At 38.6% G+C, this 17508-nt stretch overlaps 2 protein-coding genes across 4 annotated transcripts; one reads left to right on the top strand and one right to left on the bottom strand.

The window, feature by feature from the left end:
* Positions 1–100: 100 nt before the first annotated feature.
* On the bottom strand, positions 101–4299 carry LOC141800433 (uncharacterized). Of its 2 annotated transcripts, XM_074682964.1 has the most exons (5): positions 4095–4299; positions 3826–3894; positions 3663–3725; positions 1168–1791; positions 101–993 (listed from the first exon to the last, which is right to left on the bottom strand). In XM_074682964.1, exons 1-5 carry the CDS (start codon positions 4102–4104, stop codon positions 101–103), a joined length of 1659 nt encoding a protein of 552 aa, XP_074539065.1. In that variant the 5' UTR covers positions 4105–4299. The 2 variants fall into 2 exon arrangements, with proteins under 2 accessions (XP_074539065.1, XP_074539066.1); XM_074682965.1 differs by lacking the exon at positions 3663–3725.
* Positions 3890–17038, top strand: tap1 (transporter 1, ATP-binding cassette, sub-family B (MDR/TAP)). Of its 2 annotated transcripts, none has more exons than XM_074682963.1 (13): positions 3890–3985; positions 7708–8040; positions 8140–8368; positions 8635–8749; positions 9591–9721; positions 10089–10294; positions 10701–10898; positions 12486–12614; positions 12704–12898; positions 13000–13173; positions 13884–14043; positions 15460–15596; positions 15674–17038. In XM_074682963.1, exons 2-13 carry the CDS (start codon positions 7720–7722, stop codon positions 15902–15904), a joined length of 2226 nt encoding a protein of 741 aa, XP_074539064.1. In that variant the 5' UTR covers positions 3890–3985; positions 7708–7719; the 3' UTR covers positions 15905–17038. The 2 variants fall into 2 exon arrangements, with proteins under 2 accessions (XP_074539064.1, XP_074539063.1); XM_074682962.1 differs by lacking the exon at positions 3890–3985 and adding an exon at positions 5757–6129.
* The last annotated feature ends 470 nt before the right edge of the window (positions 17039–17508 follow it).

The raw sequence follows: 17508 nt of genomic DNA, 5'->3' as shown, positions 1-17508 counted from the left end.
TATATACATGAGTGATGTTTTAACACAAATTTGACACATTCTACGCCCAGTGAAGGCTGAAACTTATGTAAGAATAATACACCCTGCCCTTAAATCTTGTCTATTTCTGCAGCTGTGGCCCTGGAGCTCCTCTTTCGATGCAGTAGTCCTCCCAGAGCCCACTGAATAAGCTCCCCGTTGCACCAAAAGTACACCCTTGATCCCTTTTAGGGTCACACAATCCCAAATCCATCCTTTTAAAAACAGCACAGAAAACCTGCCGTGAAAGTGGCGTGGCCTTCTCCTCCACGCAGCGGTTGTAGTAGTGTCTGTAAACCTCTGACATGTTTGAGAAGACTGGCTCCAGATAAAGCTTCGAGGGGTGCAATGACACTTTGGGTAGACTGTCGAGGAACTCCTTCAGGAATATGTGCTCTGAGGCTTTACGAGACCTCCTCTGTGTTTGCTTCTTGGTGTCTCCCTGTGTAATGTCCTGCTCAGATGAACTCTGTGCCCAGTTAAGCACCGACCACTCTCCAATTCCCAGAGTGGAGAGGAACATCTTTTTGCACACCTGTCTTCTGTTCCCGTCTGCAATTAAATGATACCTCATGGAGACGGATCTTCTCGACTTTGCCCACGGTGCTCGGGTCCTTTCCACAGGGTCACAACTGACTAATCCGGACACATAGGTCTTTCTCTGAGACCAGTTCATACACTGCCAGAAACTGGTGAACAGCTGGTTCCTGGTGTCTTCACTGAAGTCTGCACAGAAGCGATTTGATGCCCTCCTGCAAGCACTGGAGTTGCATCTTGGTCCGATTATCCTCTGAGCTTTAGTCACGGCAGCACCGTCTTTCTTTCGTTTGCTGATGTACGGTTTTCCCTCCATCCTGAGCTGCTTCTGATGGTTCTGCTTCCACGTCAGGGGTTTGGCAACTCTTGATTTCCTTTTGGAATTCTCTTCTGGTTCTGGTGGACTGTTTATCTCTCTGTCAGGAACACTCGCTTTTTCTGCAAAGACAGGGAAATATTAAAATCACCTCAATCAATCAATCAAAGTTTACTTATATAGCACAGTTGAAACTAAAAGAGATGGGGTTTTCCTGCATGCTTTGGAGCAACCTGTCTGAGGAGATAAGATTGCCAGAACCAGTGACAAAAAAGGAGGGACTTTTAAGCTCTCACCTGGGCTGACCTCCTCAGTGTTACAGGCTGTATCTGAGGTTGGTTTCTGTTGTTGGACTTCAGGTGAAAGCTGAAACTTTTCATATTTCTCCTTTGACCTGTTCGATGCTCCCCTCTGTGTCCAGTTGAGCACGGACCACTCTCCAATCCCCAGAGTGGACAGGAACATGTTCTTACACACTTGCTTCCTTTTGCCATCCACCAGCAGGTGATAGCGGAGTGAAACTGATCTCCTCGACTGTGATCCAGCAGCTCGAGACCTCTCCACGGGGTCACGGTCAACTTGTCTTGTAACATACAGTTTCCTCTGGGCCCAGTTCATACGCTGCCAGAATTCATCAAACACTTTTTTTCTCTCGTCCTCGTCTATTTCATTACAAAGTCTGTTCAAAGCCTTCTTGCACACAGTGGAGGTGCACCTGGGGCCCACTGCTCTTGGTTGTTTTGTCACGATCACCCCATCTAGTTTGCGTTTGCTTACGTACGCCTTGCCCTCCATCCTCAGCTGCTTCTGCTTGTTTTGCATCCATTTGGACGGATCTGCAACTCTTGCTCTGGGTTGTTTTCTACTGGTGCCCATCTTATCTAAGTTAGAGTTTCCATTTGTAGCGGCTGTATTAAGTGCTGGAAAACAAAGAAACAAAAGAAAATTGGGTTATTATTTGATTGTAGTGGTTTGAAATAAACAGGCTTGCTATTGAATAACTATGAAGAATGTAGAGTAATTGGATCTTTATTAAAAAAAAGTCTTGAAGCACCAATAGAAAATTTATGTTTGTGTTGATTTTGTTGCCCCCTATGGACAAAGTGATACTTCTTGCTAGATTTATTCTGTACATTCATTGTGTTGGTGGTATTTTCTAATGAAATATCTTATCCTGGCTTCTTCTATTGGATTCCGTTGCTAGGCGCTGCCCAAGTAGCTGCCTGTTGAAGCAGCTGTCTCGTCTTTGTCCGCTTCTTGTAATTTTTTTCGTCTCTTTTTCGTCATCTTTGTATTTGGAGTGGATCATCACTTTGTCATTGGCGGTCACGGACACCAAACTTTTTGTGGCTTCGGCGATATTTTTTACTACTTTTCTCCTGTGTTTGTCTGGAGATCCTACATGTAACCATGGCTGCATTGTTTACATGCGAAATTAGCTGTTAGCTGCCTGTAGCATGTCAATGCTAACTAGTGTAGGGCTTGATGATTTCCCTCGAGCTGAGGAGGAGGAGGTGAGGACGATGTGCTGGTTCTCAGGATGTGAACTCGGAGGTGACGGAGGTGGACCTGTCCTTCCATCCATCGTTGCTGGAAACATGGGATCTAACCCAGCGGCATCGTGCTGTTCACGGACATGGCTGACGGAGCTGACATCGGACGCCGGCGCCACATTGGAGGAGCTTCGCCTGCTGTGAGCAGACAGGATCCAGGAGACAGAGACTGAACAGACTGCTGGGGAGGCTCAGTCCTGGACCCTGTGGAGGTGGAGACTGGCTGGGCTGGAGAGTGGTGGACGGGATGTCGTCATCTAATTTCTTAAGGACCTTTTTGCACTTTCTATACTCTTTCTTACTTTTGTTTTCTTAAACGCTGTGGTGACTCCTGAATTTCCCCTCGGGGATAAATAAAGTATTTTCTATTCTATTCTATTCTATTCTAACAGTCAAATTTGTCACTCACTGAGAATATTTGAAATGAAAACTATTAAAAAAGGCTGTCAGTGGTCTGGTATGACACCTACCCCCTTGTAGCAGTTAAAGGCGCCAAAATTTACAGTTAAGGAAGCATCAATTATGTAACCAATGGTCTATTTTGCATGTTTGGATTCTTAAAAGACATCACTGTTAACATCTGTCTGTTTCATAACTATGTAAAAACTCCTCACAGGAGCTTTAAACACAACACATTAAGCTAAATGCATCTGCAGCAGCCTTTATGAATAACTTTTTGACAACACTTTGGAAATGTGTAGAAAACGAAAATTTGGAAATGGGGATTTAATGATTAATACAGGAGGAATTTCATATGACTGCTTCTTCATCTTGGTGTGTACATGCAAAACATTAAACAGCACATCCAATCATGAGAAAAGGTATCTGAGGTATCTCTTTCCAGACCACTTTTTTCACTTTCACTTTCCAAAAATCAAGCCATCTTAACCAACAAACAGTGTGTTCATCTTAAAGTACGAGAGAGCTTATTTCTTTATTTTTTTAAAAAAATTTATTTATTTATTTATTTTTATTGCCTGGCCAAATATTGATGACCCTGTATTGTGGGAGGGGGATTAGGACAGGGGCACGTTTTTTTTTTTATTTTAGTCCCCGACTGTCCTATTTGTTTGTTGTTGTTATATGTTGTTCTTTCTGTAGTAACACACAAAATAAAATAAAAAACGACTTTGATCAAAAGTATGAGAGAGCAAAGATAGGCTGCACTTAGATCTAAAAAGTCACAAATCACTGCATCCAATAAAACACCAAGACTACTTCACTTCACTGCTACTTACAGCTGTTAGGTGGTGCTGTATTCTGTGACAGACATCCAGGAATCATCTGTGGCTCTGTCATTACTGAGTGGGAGTAAAACAGTATATAAATGTGAGCACGACATTCCAGTAACTTACATTACAAGCTAAAAAAAAAAAGGTGACGAACGTTGCTTGAACTCACCTGGTGGGAAGTGGTGCAGCCCAAAAGTGGTTCTGTGAACAGGGGGGTCAAGACCAGTATCCTTCATTGCTGCAATGGCGGAAAAATAGGGAGAATTTCACTTAAACCAACGAATGATATTCTTTTTAAAACTCATATGAGGTTTCTAGCATGCTTTCAGGTAAGTCCAAACAGTTGTCGTAGTGTGCAATTTTAATGAATTGCTAATTTCGTAGCTTTTTCCATGCAAACGCTCCTCTAACCCCTTTCACTTACAAACTGTTATGTACCTAAAAACATCTCGGAAACCCGTCGGTTCCGTCTAAATTCAATCACGGGGTTCACTCTTTTCCCGCTTTTCGGACCAGCACATTTAAGAGAGTGGAACTCATCCTCTGTTAGCTGTTTTCACCTGTTTTGTTTTAGTAAATATTTTAACGTTCGGTTTACACAGGGAGCTGCCATGTTTGAGCATGCGCAGTAGCGTCCAGGGCAGAGTCGGTATGTTAGGTTTAAAAATGCAGTAATTTACTCACAAATAAAGGAAATTGGGTCAGCATTTGTGCTCATTTTATTTTTCTTCATTTTTTTGATTAAAGTATAAGCCGGGAATCTTAAGCTGTAAGAATTTCCCTTCTGAATTAAAATTTTTTTTTCTTTCTTTTATTTTGGATGTCTTGGGTGGGAAGATTTTAATTTTTACTTGGTAGTCAAAAAACCTGGTTCCCATTTTGCCCCTCTAGAGCTACCCTCAGCCTGGTGTCGTTCACAACTGAAGGATGAAACCCTGAGCTAAAACTTTGAACTTTCTGATGGCTTCCTTCCTTCCCCTGCTTTCATGTCTGCAGGAGGATGAGCAAAGCTATAAATGTCTTATCTACTTTGAGAAGTCTCTTTTTGAACCCCTAAATATAACTTGTGCCCAAAATGTGTTTCCTTTTGTGTGTATTTTTAAAATGAAATAAGCACCTTGATAGTTTTTTTTAATAAAAAAAATGTTTCATATGGGTTCCATCTTCGGTTTCCCCATGAAATAAACATTGTTGGGTAATAAACAAAAATCCAGAGTCATATCAAGTTGAACTTGTTTTATCTTTTATTTGAACATCTCATACCAGTGTGCATACAGTGGCCAAAATTATTAGAACACTTCATGATCAATGAATCATGCAGGAGGTTGCTCTGAGCACGACAAATATCAGGAGAAGTGAGTCCTACTGTTTTTATCCGTTTCTAACTTTAAAAATGTTTTTTCCTCCTCTAATATTTGTATCACAATCACATGTGCAACAACAGCAGCATTTGTCTCTGTCATAATGTCAAAATATTTCCTGGAAAATTTGTCATGATAAAAATCTCTAAATTGGGCCTAGCTCAAATCTTTGACCAAAGGGAGCGAAAAGGGGAGACAGTAAACGAGTGCCTGATTCAGTCCTCTGTTTCTCTCATCTTCATTCAGAATGACACAGTATACATGTTTGGCATACAAGATCTTTGCTCTGTTTGTACATGGACATGTGATTAATCAAGTTAAGACCCAGCTGTGAAAAAACACTTGCAGATAAGCTCTGAGACTACCACACTGTGTAATCAGTTCATACATGACTGTAAAAAAGGGTATGATAGGGTCAAATTATAAAATGTAGTTTGACACTAAGTAATGAAGCAAGCATGACATACTAAATATTGTTTTATTTATTTTTTTTGTAATTTTTAAAAAATTTTCCAACCATTTTTTTTAAAGAATAGTGATATTACTTTAAGTTGTTATGAAGGATTATTTAGTTTTAACAGATTAAGATTATATAAAATACCTTAATATTTAGATTTAAAAAACAAAACAAAAGCAAAATTATTTCCAGTGAAAATGTTGGAAGAGGTTCAGCTTCTGGCCACAAGGTGGCGGTGTTGGACCGTCTCTTAACTTAGACTGGAGATAAGATCATATTACGACTGTACAGTCCACATGTGGTAATCAAAGGGCGGCTTCAAACATAAAAACTGACTTGTTTTAGTTAAACTTTGTGTAAGCAGGACTTCGATTAGATGCAGTGAAGCTTAAAAGCAACGTGTTTATTCCTCCGTCGTCGTCATGGCAGACGCAGAAGGGACTTACCGACCTGCTGCTGGACTATAAAACAAGTAGTTTCGGTTTCTCTTCGATAGTCGCAGCCGTTAGTACTTGAAGCTCGCTGGACGTCTTGATAGGAGAGATTACACCGGTATAAAACCATTAGCTGGCGGTTTTAGATGTTCAGTCGGCATCTTTTTCGGCTCCAGGCGTTTATCAACCCCTCAAACATCGACAGCTCGTCGTAAAGACATGTAAGTTGATTTTTTAGCAACTCAACAGATTCTGGCTTAGCCGAAATGAGATAGCTAACATTCCTGCTACTTTCTGTAACATACACGTACATTCTGACTCGATGTTATTTATAGTTATGTCGTATTTATGACTGTTTTGCCCACTTCCGTGTGCCTGGGGGTCACTTTGTTTGTTTGGATTTCTGCCATACTGTTTATAAGAAATCAGCAAGGTAGAAGAAAACGAAAGTAATACAGAAAAAACATCTGCTGCAAAGTGAAAGCAAAGGCTCAAGTTGAACAAACAATGTGAATGTTGTACTTCTTGTGATAATATCTTTATTTATTTGGCACATTATTAAAACAAATGTTAACAAAGTGCTTTGACAGACAAAACATAGCAGAGATTCTGGAGTATGACAAAGTGAACACAGAGAAGTATAGAAAACTAGTATAGTGCAAAATTGTAAGAAGAATAATGGCACATGAAGCAGACATAGCATAAAAATAGAAGAGGTAAAAAGATTTGGAATAGTGAAATAAGCATAAATGAAGAAATACTAAATATGCAAGTCTATTTAAGGGGACATGCACATTTTAACTCAATGACCTTGTCAAAGTAGGACACCTACTTTGGCACAGACCAGTGAAAACGTGCAAATTTATGAGTTTAAGAAGTTTTCTAAAGTTTTGTAAAGTTGACTTCAATTCTACTCTGTCACCAAGGTTTTAATAGATTTGGATTTGTCATAATAGTTTAGTTATAGTTAGTTTTGACATTTTTTTTCCATTACAGTTTAGTTTTAATTAGTTTTAGAACCGGCACACTAGTTTTTATTTAGTTTTGATTTTTGCAACAAGGCTTAGTTTTAGTTTAGTTTCAGTTTAGTTTCAGTTTAGTTTAGGTTTATTCATACCTTATTAACCAGGTGCAGGATTCAAAAAGATCAGAGTAAATATTTTGTAGTACACTTTATTTTCAAGTCCAACATCGTGCTCACTGCTCAGTCAATGCTGATACTGAAATGTTGGCTGCTGCCTTAAACACAAGAAAATGATATAAACGTAATATAAAAAATATAAACTTAAATTATATGAAACAATAAAATATGAGCTTTAATAATTGGAAACTTGGACTCTTTAACAATAAAGGCAGACATAAATATAATTAAAGTCAGACTCACATGAAATTCAACTATTACAGATGCTCTGATTCATTGCTCTACTACATTTTGTTGCAGCAAAGCACACAGCCAGTCAGTGCAGTAAACAAGTAGGTTGCTATGTTGGTGCTGTACGGCGCTGACAACTGCAGAAAACTGTTGTAAAATTGGTTGTGAAAATATGTCGGATTAATTTAAATCCTAAAGGCTTTTAATATTGTCAAAAACTATAACTAAGGACATTTTGTCTTTAATTTTGGTTATTTTCAGTTAGTTTTGTGAACACAAGATACAGTTTTAGCTTACTTATCATTTTTGTTTTCTTTTCTAGTTTTTATTAATTTGAGTTAACTGCAGTGTATTTTAAATTTTAGTTTTCGTTTTGAGTTTAGTTTTAGTTAACTATTATAACCTTGTCTGTCACTTATCTTTCCAGATCCTGTAAATCATGCAGAAAATGAGCTACTTCTTCCCAGTGCTCCTTGTTTGCCTGGATGTGTGTGTGGTGCATGCCCTCCGCTTGGCTCTATCTTCCCCTGCCCTCCTCCCATATCCATTCATCTCCCTATGGGGAGGAGGGTTGACCCGGGCGGCTGTCCTCGCCTTCGCCACCCTCTCCTGCCCTGGTGTCCTGCCGGGGATGAGAAGCTTGGCAGGGCTGCAGAGTTTGCTGGTTCTTTGCTTCCACGTCCCTGTGTACACCACTCTTCTCTGGGTGCTGGGGCAGTCCACGGTGGAGCACGTGTGGGTGTGGCACTCTGGGGAAAGGGTGAGTAAGCAAAAATTAGCCCTTTTCTTTTTTTGGCTTTTATTCCAACATTTTTAGAGCCTTGGTTTGTTTGCATTAAACCTGTCATTTACCTTGCAGGTGTTACAGGGTTATATTGTGACTGTGGTGGCGTGGCTCTACTGGAGTCGGTATGTGTCTTCACTTTTGCTCTCCTGGGGTCGATACGTCTCATCTTTTTGGACGAGGATGCCGTCAGAGGAGTCTGATGACCACACTGGTGCCTCCTTGAAGAGACTTTTGGGATACATGAGGCCTTATCTCAGACGCTTTATTGCTGTGTTGTGCCTTGTTGTTCTCTCGTCTTATGGTAAGTTAGACAACTCTCAGACCTGGATATTTTACCACAGATTTCATCTTTAGGCTTACAGTAAATCTAAACTGTGGATCAAGACATTTTTTACTATAAAATCTTTTTTGGTCTCTTCTAAGTTCATGTTGAATGTTCTAATTTAATTCAAACACACCAATAACATCAAATTTAAAGTCAAGGGCACAAAATGATGAATAAAAGACAAAGTGCATGCTTTAGTCACAATACTATGAATTGACAACATTAACTTCTTTTTACCTTAGGTGAGATGGCCATTCCTCAGTACACAGGTCGTGTGGCTGACTGGATCCTTAATGAAGAAGCACCTGATGCATTCACAGAGGCCATCAGGTTTATGACGCTAATGACTGTGGCCAGGTAATTTAACCTTTGCAGGAATGAAATTCAAGCCTTAAATCAATTTAATCTTTGTACTTTCATTAAGAGGAGGAGAGTAAGATTTCTGAATTCTAAGAGCTCGAATCAATTAAAAGTGTGTTTTTTATATTTTTTTTAAATTTTATTTTTATTGACATGTTCAAGATGCAAAATAGTAATAATTTTGCTTGTGAATTTTCATATAAGAGACATGATAAAAATTTAAAAAAAGAAGAAAAAAGACAAAAAGGAAAAAAAATACAATAAAATGAAAAAAAAAAAGAAATTATAAATAACTAAATAACTGAATAGATTATACACACAGCCAATAACAGGTCAACCTTATTCAGAAAAAAACAAACAAACTGTGCAGTCTATAGGACTTTAAAAGCCACACACACACACACACACACACACACACATATATATATATATATATATATATATATTTATATGGAGTCGCAGGGAAATAAAAGTGTATTTTTAAATTAGAACCAATTTGTTAGGTTTTTGATAAAGTTTATCCTAACTTTGGTTCAGTTTGATTTTCTGCCTCAGAAAACCCTCAAAAATGTACCTCAAAACAGCAGCTGACTCAAGTACTTATTTTAAGATAAAATGATGAAGAAAAATGAGCATTAGTCTTGAACAAAAAAGCTGCAGTGATTGATTTTTTGAAGATTCCCTTGTGAAGAATAAATTAATTCTGTAAAAAATTCATTTTGATATTTTTGAATCTGCACTTTTGAAATTAGAGGTATTGATTGGCTGCTCGATATGATGCTTGCAGAAAAGTTTATGGTGCTGAACACTGTGGTGTGTTTTGTCTGGTATGTTTCAGTGCTGTGCTTGAGTTCTTTTGTGACCTCATGTACAACGTCACGATGAGCCTCGTCCACACCTCAGTACAGGGATCCGTCTTCCAGGCTGTGATGAAACAGGAGATCGCCTTTTTTGACGCTTCTCCTGCAGGTAAATTATTTTTTAATTAAAAAATGCTCATACATGTTATAAAACTCTCTAATTTTTTTTATGTTCTATAGTTCAATCGGGTTTTTTGTTGAAGTTATTTTATTAATATTAGTATTTTATTATATTTTTATTTCATTTATTTATGTCTACTCAAAAATGTATTGAAACTACTGAAACTACTTGAAACTTTTTTGCACTCTTTTACTGTTAACCAATTTTCCTGAGGAAGATCGAGGGTTTGTGTACAAAAAAATTTCAAATTCCAAAATGCTCATACTGTCATCATGAATACATCCCAAACCCGCTTTATGTTTTTCCTTTACAGTGTTTTGACAATGCTGATGTGCTCCTTCTTTTTTTTCCCCAGGTGAACTGGTGTCTCGTATCACCACGGACACTAACGACATGAGTGAGGCTCTGAGTGAGAAGCTGAGTCTTCTGATGTGGTACTCGGCTCGTTTTGCCTTTCTCTTGTTCTTCATGGTGAGCCAGACCTGGAAACTGACCCTGCTCACCTGCATGGGCCTTCCCATCATATGGGTCATACCTGACCTGACAGGAGGCTTCCACCAGGTGAAGAGAGCACACTCAATGTCACTCATTGTATAAAAAATGAACTTAAAAACATATATCTTGAGTATGGATGAAAGGTGCATGTCGTTTTGAAAGAGCTTCTGTAGCATCTTTGAGCTCATTGATTTTTTTAATAGTCTACAGTTTGATTTTGTGATTCATCTCACCACTTTCACTCTGGTTTTCTGCCACAGCGGGAAAGCTGCTGGCCAGAGGCATTACTGTTAATAACTGTAATGACACATTTTATTAGTAATAAAGAGGGATCATAAAAAAAAGAGTTAAAAGCAATTTCAAAAGACAAAACAAGAGGAATCTGGTTTCAGGACGAAGCATGTTTTTACCCCGTACATCAAATGTTTTTTACCGCAGCCGTCATCCTGATTGTGCATTTTCTCTGTCTCAGACTATTTCTAGAAAAGTCCAGGAGTCGCTGGCTAAGGCCAACCAGGTGGCCACAGAGACTTTCTCCTACATGAAGACAGTGAGGAGTTTCGCCAACGAGGACGGAGAGACGGAGAAGTACAGACGTCAGCTGGTTGATACCTACGCTCTCAATAAACAGGAAGCAGCTGCGTATGCAGCCTCCACCTGGGCTAACAGTGTAAGCTTGAAAAAACTATAAAAGCATCCATGTACTGTTTACGATGTCACCTTACAGGAACTTGCCTGCAGAACTTTACAAATTTGAATTTGGAGCAATAAGGGACCCTGGCTTTTAGTTCAAAACTGCTCCCCCTGGTGTCTGGCTGCAGTATGGGTAAAAAAAATCCATCTCCCCAGTCATTCCAGATGGGCTGTGGTCAAACTTTGAAAAATTAATACACCTCGTAGAAATGTTTCTCACGTCCAATTGTTGTGGCCATTTGAAGATATCGTTTGGCTGCCTTGTATTCAAGTCCTCTTTTTTTCTGAAAAGTTTTGTTTTATAGTTATTCAAGGTTAAAAAACAAGGTTTTACGTCATGTTTAACGATGATCGACAGCTGCTGTTCCTGTGCATTTCTTTCGGGGCTTGTAAAATATGTTGGGAGGAAGAGCCAAGAAGAGATTAGACTCTTGAAAGAAAAAAAAATATATATTATTATTTATTTTTTTATCTTATTTTTATTTTTTATTTTTTATTTTTCCTCTTTCTGCCATATTGTTTCAAAGAAGGGAAAAAAAAGGAAAAAAAAAGGAAAAAAGGAAAAAAAAGAAGAAAAAAGGAAAAATTTTTTATATATATATATATACATATATATATATATATTACTTTTGTCACCTGGCTCCACTCAGATTCTCCCAGAATCCCTCACTGTCTCTACTGTACAGACTCTGGTTGCACAACTGCTACAATGGTGGCGCCTGTGACGGGGGAATTTTGACTTCAGAACCATACAATGGTAAATGGCGGAGTCACGCTGTCCACTCTTTATACAGGATCTGGGAAATTCTGTATGCTGCTCGTCTCCATGTTCATTAAAGTGCAGGGGAATTTGAATACTATTCTGCAATATTAGTAAAATATATAAACTAGGGATGTCACGTTGGCGTGTTCATTAGATTAAGTAATTACACCACAAATTAATGTTTTAAAAAAACTAACGTGATTAACTCATTGGCTGCCAGCCATTTTTAGCGCATTTTTAACAATCTTCAAGACCCAAATAATATTGTTTTCTGTGACTATGTAAACACCAAAACTACTTAAGAAGAGTGGACTCTCTTGTTTTTGCCTCTCTTCCTAGTTTTGATCCAAAAAACAGACAAAACATACTTGGTTTGATCACGTTCATCTCGGGCACTCCATCCTGTGATCCTCTCCATGATCTCCGTTGTATTTTCTCATGATCGTGACACATCCTCAGTTGGAGCATGAGCTGCCTGAACTTTTCTGACTTGCAGCGTCTCACTATGTCTCTGTCATCTCACATCTTCTCCTCATATCCATGCTGAGCTCTCATCCAAAGAGCGCACTGCTCTCACCCACAGTAGTTTACGAGCAGGATTTTGATTGACGGGCTCAGCCAGACCCCGCCTCCCCCTGCTGAAAACCTAATTTATTTCTATAATCACGACATCATTGGTGGCAAACATGGACATTTTGATATTCATTAATTTGATTAATTAATTACAAATCTCGTAATTAATTAGATTATTTTTTAATTGCCTGTCAGCACTAATATAAATCTCTGTTTGTGCTTTTCCAGATGGCCACTCTGGCCCTGAAGGTGGCCATTCTCTACTATGGAGGGACTCTTGTGACCAGAGGTACCGTCAGCAGTGGTGACCTGGTTTCATTCGTTCTCTATGAGCTACAGTTTGCATCAGCTGTTGAGGTGAGCGACAGGCCCGGATAAGGCTTGACTCAGGCTTTGTGTGGCTGATTGTTTTAAAGCCTCACTGCCACTTCCCTTCTCTTTTCCAGGCTGTGATGCGTTATTACCCAGAGGTGAGGAAGGCAATCGGTGCCTCTGAGAAGATCTTTGAATACTTGGATCGCAAACCAAGAGTACCTGCAGACGGAACTCTGGCCCCCCAAAATCTGGAGGGACACATTCAGTTCAAAAAAGTCTCATTTTCATATTCAGAGGACACAGACAGAAACAAACTTGTCCTCAAGGTGTGTGTTTCAACTTTAACTTTCTGTGGAGGCACAACTACAACTGTGTTATTCCATAGAGCTTTAATAAGCAAATTCACTGTGCTCCTTACATCTACCAGGATGTGTCTCTGGATATCAAACCAGGCCGGATCACTGCCCTCGTGGGTCTCAACAGATCAGGGAAGTCCACCTGTGTGAAGCTGCTGGAGAGATTTTATCAGCCCAAAGAAGGGGAGATTCTGCTGGACGGGAAACCGCTGCAGAGCTACAAAGACCGGTACCTACATGACAAGGTGGGTCATCACTAGAGGTTACTTTGTGTCCTGCTTGTGTCATCTAATGTGACATATAATGAGAATTCCTAATATTTTTTCAACTTCCAGAATCTTGAAATCTCACCTTTTTTTCTGCATTGTGCTGAAAAACTCTGACAACAACTTTTATTTTGTGATTAGAAATACGGAATTTAAAAAAAAAAGTTTATAATTCCCTCAGTCCTGATGGCAGTCATCGGGAGCAGCATCTGCAATAAAACCAACTAATATTTCCCGGACAGTTCCACTATCTGGGATTCAAAGGGTTTTTTGAAAAGTGCTTAATCCACATTTTTTCCACTGGAAATAAAGAAACTTAACTGCTGCACATTCTCTGAACTGCACTTTAAAAAAAGACATTATAAATTACAACTTGTGTGACACCCTAAGGCCACCATCATATCATTATACCTTACAAATCGACTAAAATTCAGGACATACAGAATGAATTCTCAAGTGAGGACCATAAAAAGAAATCAGAGTAGCCCTGAGCTGTTCGATTCTGCTGATATAAAGAAGGTGAATCATAGTTCAGTGAAAGCTTCTCCTCCAATTCCTCTAAATGAGCTTTCAATTTCACTTTACTGCTCCTCTTTTTAGAATATCAACTGGTCACAGAAGTTTATGGACTTCTTCAGGTGTCCTGGTTAGAAGTCACAGTCTTTTCCTCTTCTTTATGTTGATAACAGATCGCTGTGGTGAGCCAGGACTGTGTGCTGTTTGCGCGCTCTGTGCGTGAGAACATCAAGTATGGCTTAGAGGATGCTTCTGATGAGGAAATGTTCAGAGCTGCCAGGCTGGCGAGTGCCCACGACTTCATCATGGAGCTGTCCAATGGCTACGACACAGGTATGACCCAAAGTTGAATATCATCACCCTATTAGAATAAAGGCCTAAGGCATTTTTTCAAGTTTTTGGGAAAACACAAAAAAAAAACTTAACCAAATACAGCGCACATGATAAGGCCTTTGCAATGGATGACTGTTGACATGCACAGAGCATTGTGTGTCAATCATGTAACATTAAAGTATAAAGTGACTGAGGCAACTTTCAACCTGGCTTAAACTGACCTTTCATTCCCCAGTGTAAACTCAAAACGGAAATTACCCTGAGTTAATTAAAAATGTCAGGTAAATCAAACTGGTCAGGAGGTAGTCCTCTTCCTCACTTTTCCAGGTCTTCTTTGCCGTTTTTTATTGAACTTAACCCATTTCCAACATCCAGTTTTGACAACTTTTTGAACCTGACCATTAGCTGTCCTTTAATTCCATAAAGCAAACTCAAAACGTAAATAACTCCAACCTAAACTGAACAAATGTCAGGTCAATCATACGCTGAGTAGGCATACTCGTACATCTCCTACCAAAAAGCAAAAACATTTCTTTAATTTAAAACTTTTAGGGGGTTATTGCCTTGCGCTCATTTATGTTTGGTTACAAAAATGAGTGAGTTAGCCAGGAATAGGTAGCTAGCTGCAAGTAGCTAAATTCATAGTCAACGATGTGAAATTTGGACTAAATTACTACACAACATTATACCCTAGCCTTTATGATAGTGAACCGAATCACTCACCAATTGAGACTGATTCAAGAATCATGTTTCCAGTTTCTTCTGTACTTAAGTTTCTGTTTCTTTTTGAAGCAGCCGCCATAACCCAAAATTTTGACATAGGCTAGAAATAAAATGGCCTGAGTCACTCTCTTGTAGGCCATTTTTTTTACCTGAGATGGTCAAGACAGGGGTTCCCAAACTTTAAGGCCCCTCAAACAGCATTTGCTTGTGACTGGAACCCCACTGGAAACCAACATTCAATGTTTCAAAATATGTATTAAAAAAAAAAAAGAGTCAAATTTAAGGATGTTTTTTTAAACTTTTATTCACTTATTCATATTTTTTACATTTGCTTAGAACAGGAAAATTGTTAACAAACAAAAGCCAGACCCGAGACCAGATAGCTTAATAACATGCGCAAACACAGATCATGACATTGTCATGCTGAAGTTGCAGCTGTCATACAAAGTATAGTTTGGTACAATTGGAAACTTGAGAATCCGATAGATACAGCACTTAACATGTTATATATTCTGCGTATAATAATAAAAAAATGAAATAGAATAAAATTTAAAAAGTGAAATAAAATGATAATTTGATCCTATTTTCCCCTTCCCTCCAATTGAAAACCACTGACTTAGGCCATTATTGTAATGGGGTGACAAAATATAAAATTATTAAAACCCCACAAACAAATTCTCTTCAATTGGCCAGACGCTGGAGAGAGAGGAGGGCAGGTGTCTGGAGGTCAGAAGCAGCGCATTGCCATCGCCAGAGCCTTAATCAGGCGTCCTAAAATCCTGATCCTGGACAACGCCACCAGTGACCTGGACCCAGAGAACGAACACGAGGTAGAAACCGTCTCATTTTGCTTATTCACGTTCTTTTCTTTATGCATACTAACGCAAGGTGTCTTTGTACTCAACAGGTGTACAAAGCTCTGTTAAACCAAAGCAAGGACTGCACTGTGCTGTTGATATCCAACAAAATGAGTGTTGTAGAAAAGGCCGATCATATAATCGTCCTTGATGAAGGGATGGTGAAGGAGGAGGGCAGTCATAGTGAGCTCAATGAGATAGACGGCCTCTACGCTGAGCTGGTGAGGAAGCAGAACAGAGGCTTTCACCGTCAAGCAGAGGAGGGTGATGATTCACTCTGATATGTGCAGGTGGTTGCTGCACCAAAGCCAGAGAAGTTTCTAGAAGATTGCTGGTTCCACATCCTGACTTTCTGCTGGATTTGGCCAATTTGAATATTAGCTATGCAAAACTTTTTGCATCACTCCACTGCTTTATATCATTAAGCAAAACTCTCAGTACTAATTGGCAAAGCAACCATACACATGTATTCTGGAATGACGGCCAAGTTAAGTCAGTTCACTTTCTTCACCCACAACTGGCAACCTGACTCTTGCACATGTGCCGAACCAAAATAAAAAAATAAATTAAAAACAAAATTAACCAAAGTCAAAAGGGCCAGTGCTTACAGTTACACATATTGAGCAGCTGTCAAAACTTTACATTTAAACCAAAACTTAAATGGAACAAAATTTAAAGATTTGTTTCTAAAGTAAAAATCTAAATTGTGAGAATTACCTTAATATTATTTGTTTTTTAGAGTTTTTTTCCTTTTTTTTTAAACTGTGTTATTTGGGAAGGAGTGGAGTTGTACTTGAATTTCTCGCTCTGGAAAATGAGGCCGTGGCGGAAAGCTATAAACACTCTTCAGAAGACTTAAGTGAATTTTCTGAGCTTGCATTTGGGGATACAGATGAATTCCTGTATCAGGATATGTTTAATTCTTTAAATTTAGAGGGTTAGTTGGAAAACTACTGAATTTGATAGGTGGCACCCTAAGTTAGCTCATCATGTTAATGCATAAATTTTAAATCAGTAATTTATGACTATGTGAGAAAAAGTATTTAAAGAAAACTTCCTACGTTACTTTTTATTCTCCATGATGTTTATGATCATACTGTGGAACTGACCAGTTCCTAATGGGATGCTCCAATGGACCAGTCGCTGTAAGTTTGATAATGGTGTGAAAAATGACGATAGATAAGATTAATCTATTCTGTGCTGTGATATTTGAGTGTTTTTGCTTTTGTTTGTACTTGTCACGTCTTTTTTATTTGCTTTTGCACCTTGTATGAATGTGTTTTTCTTTGAAATGAATGTTTACACATTACGTCCTTTAACTTGTCGTGTGTGTTCTCCTTTAAAAAGATACATCACTTTAATTGGAGTATCTCTGTGTGTCTGTATATGAAAAACAAGACCTTTTTGAATTTGTAAGGTGAAAATTATAGGTAATTTCTATTAATAAAAATGTTTTTTGACAAAAGGTGGACTGCTACCATATTCTCTTTGCTGCGGTTTGATTTCGTTTGCATTTTAAGGGCACTGCCTCACAGATAAAGGTCAATTTATACAATACAGCATGAGCATGCTTCTCTGCCAGTAACAACAATCTGAAAGGACATCTGAGGCTTTCTACAGCAATAAAGTCACATTGAATTGAACTGCAAGAGATTTTGGATTTTGCACAATTGGAGTAAAAGTAAAGGACAAAAAAGAAAAAAAAAGTCAGGAAAGTCCAACATTTTTGTAGATATGAACCTCTAAATTTATGATCACACCTTTTCTTGATACTTTTTAAAAAGGCTTTAATAATACAACCTCTCCTGGTAAGATATAATAAAGCATTTCTTAAGTGGCTAAGAGCAATAATGGATGTTGATTGGGGAAAGTGTGGCTTAAAATA

The sequence above is a fragment of the Halichoeres trimaculatus genome, unplaced genomic scaffold (assembly GCF_033239565.1).
Source record: "Halichoeres trimaculatus isolate MK-OKI-2021-1 unplaced genomic scaffold, fHalTri1.1 fHalTri1_scaffold_12, whole genome shotgun sequence".
NCBI lineage: Eukaryota > Metazoa > Chordata > Actinopteri > Labriformes > Labridae > Halichoeres > Halichoeres trimaculatus.
The sequence above is the reverse complement of the archived record's forward strand: the minus strand, read 5'-3'. Positions and strand labels throughout refer to the sequence as shown.

Excerpts from the sequence above, each read along its gene's own strand:
- LOC141800433 (XM_074682964.1), bottom strand. Across the intron at positions 1,792-3,662 it reads TACAGCACCACCTAACAGCT|CACTTAATACAGCCGCTACA; the intron begins GTAAGTAGCAGT and ends TTTGTTTTCCAG. Across the intron at positions 994-1,167 it reads CACTGAGGAGGTCAGCCCAG|AAAAAGCGAGTGTTCCTGAC; the intron begins GTGAGAGCTTAA and ends CTGTCTTTGCAG.
- tap1 (XM_074682963.1), top strand. The coding sequence starts at position 7,720 with ATGCAGAAAATGAGCTACTTCTTCCCAGTGCTCCTTGTTTGCCTGGAT. Across the intron at positions 8,369-8,634 it reads TGTTGTTCTCTCGTCTTATG|GTGAGATGGCCATTCCTCAG; the intron begins GTAAGTTAGACA and ends TTTTTACCTTAG. Across the intron at positions 10,295-10,700 it reads TGACAGGAGGCTTCCACCAG|ACTATTTCTAGAAAAGTCCA; the intron begins GTGAAGAGAGCA and ends TCTCTGTCTCAG.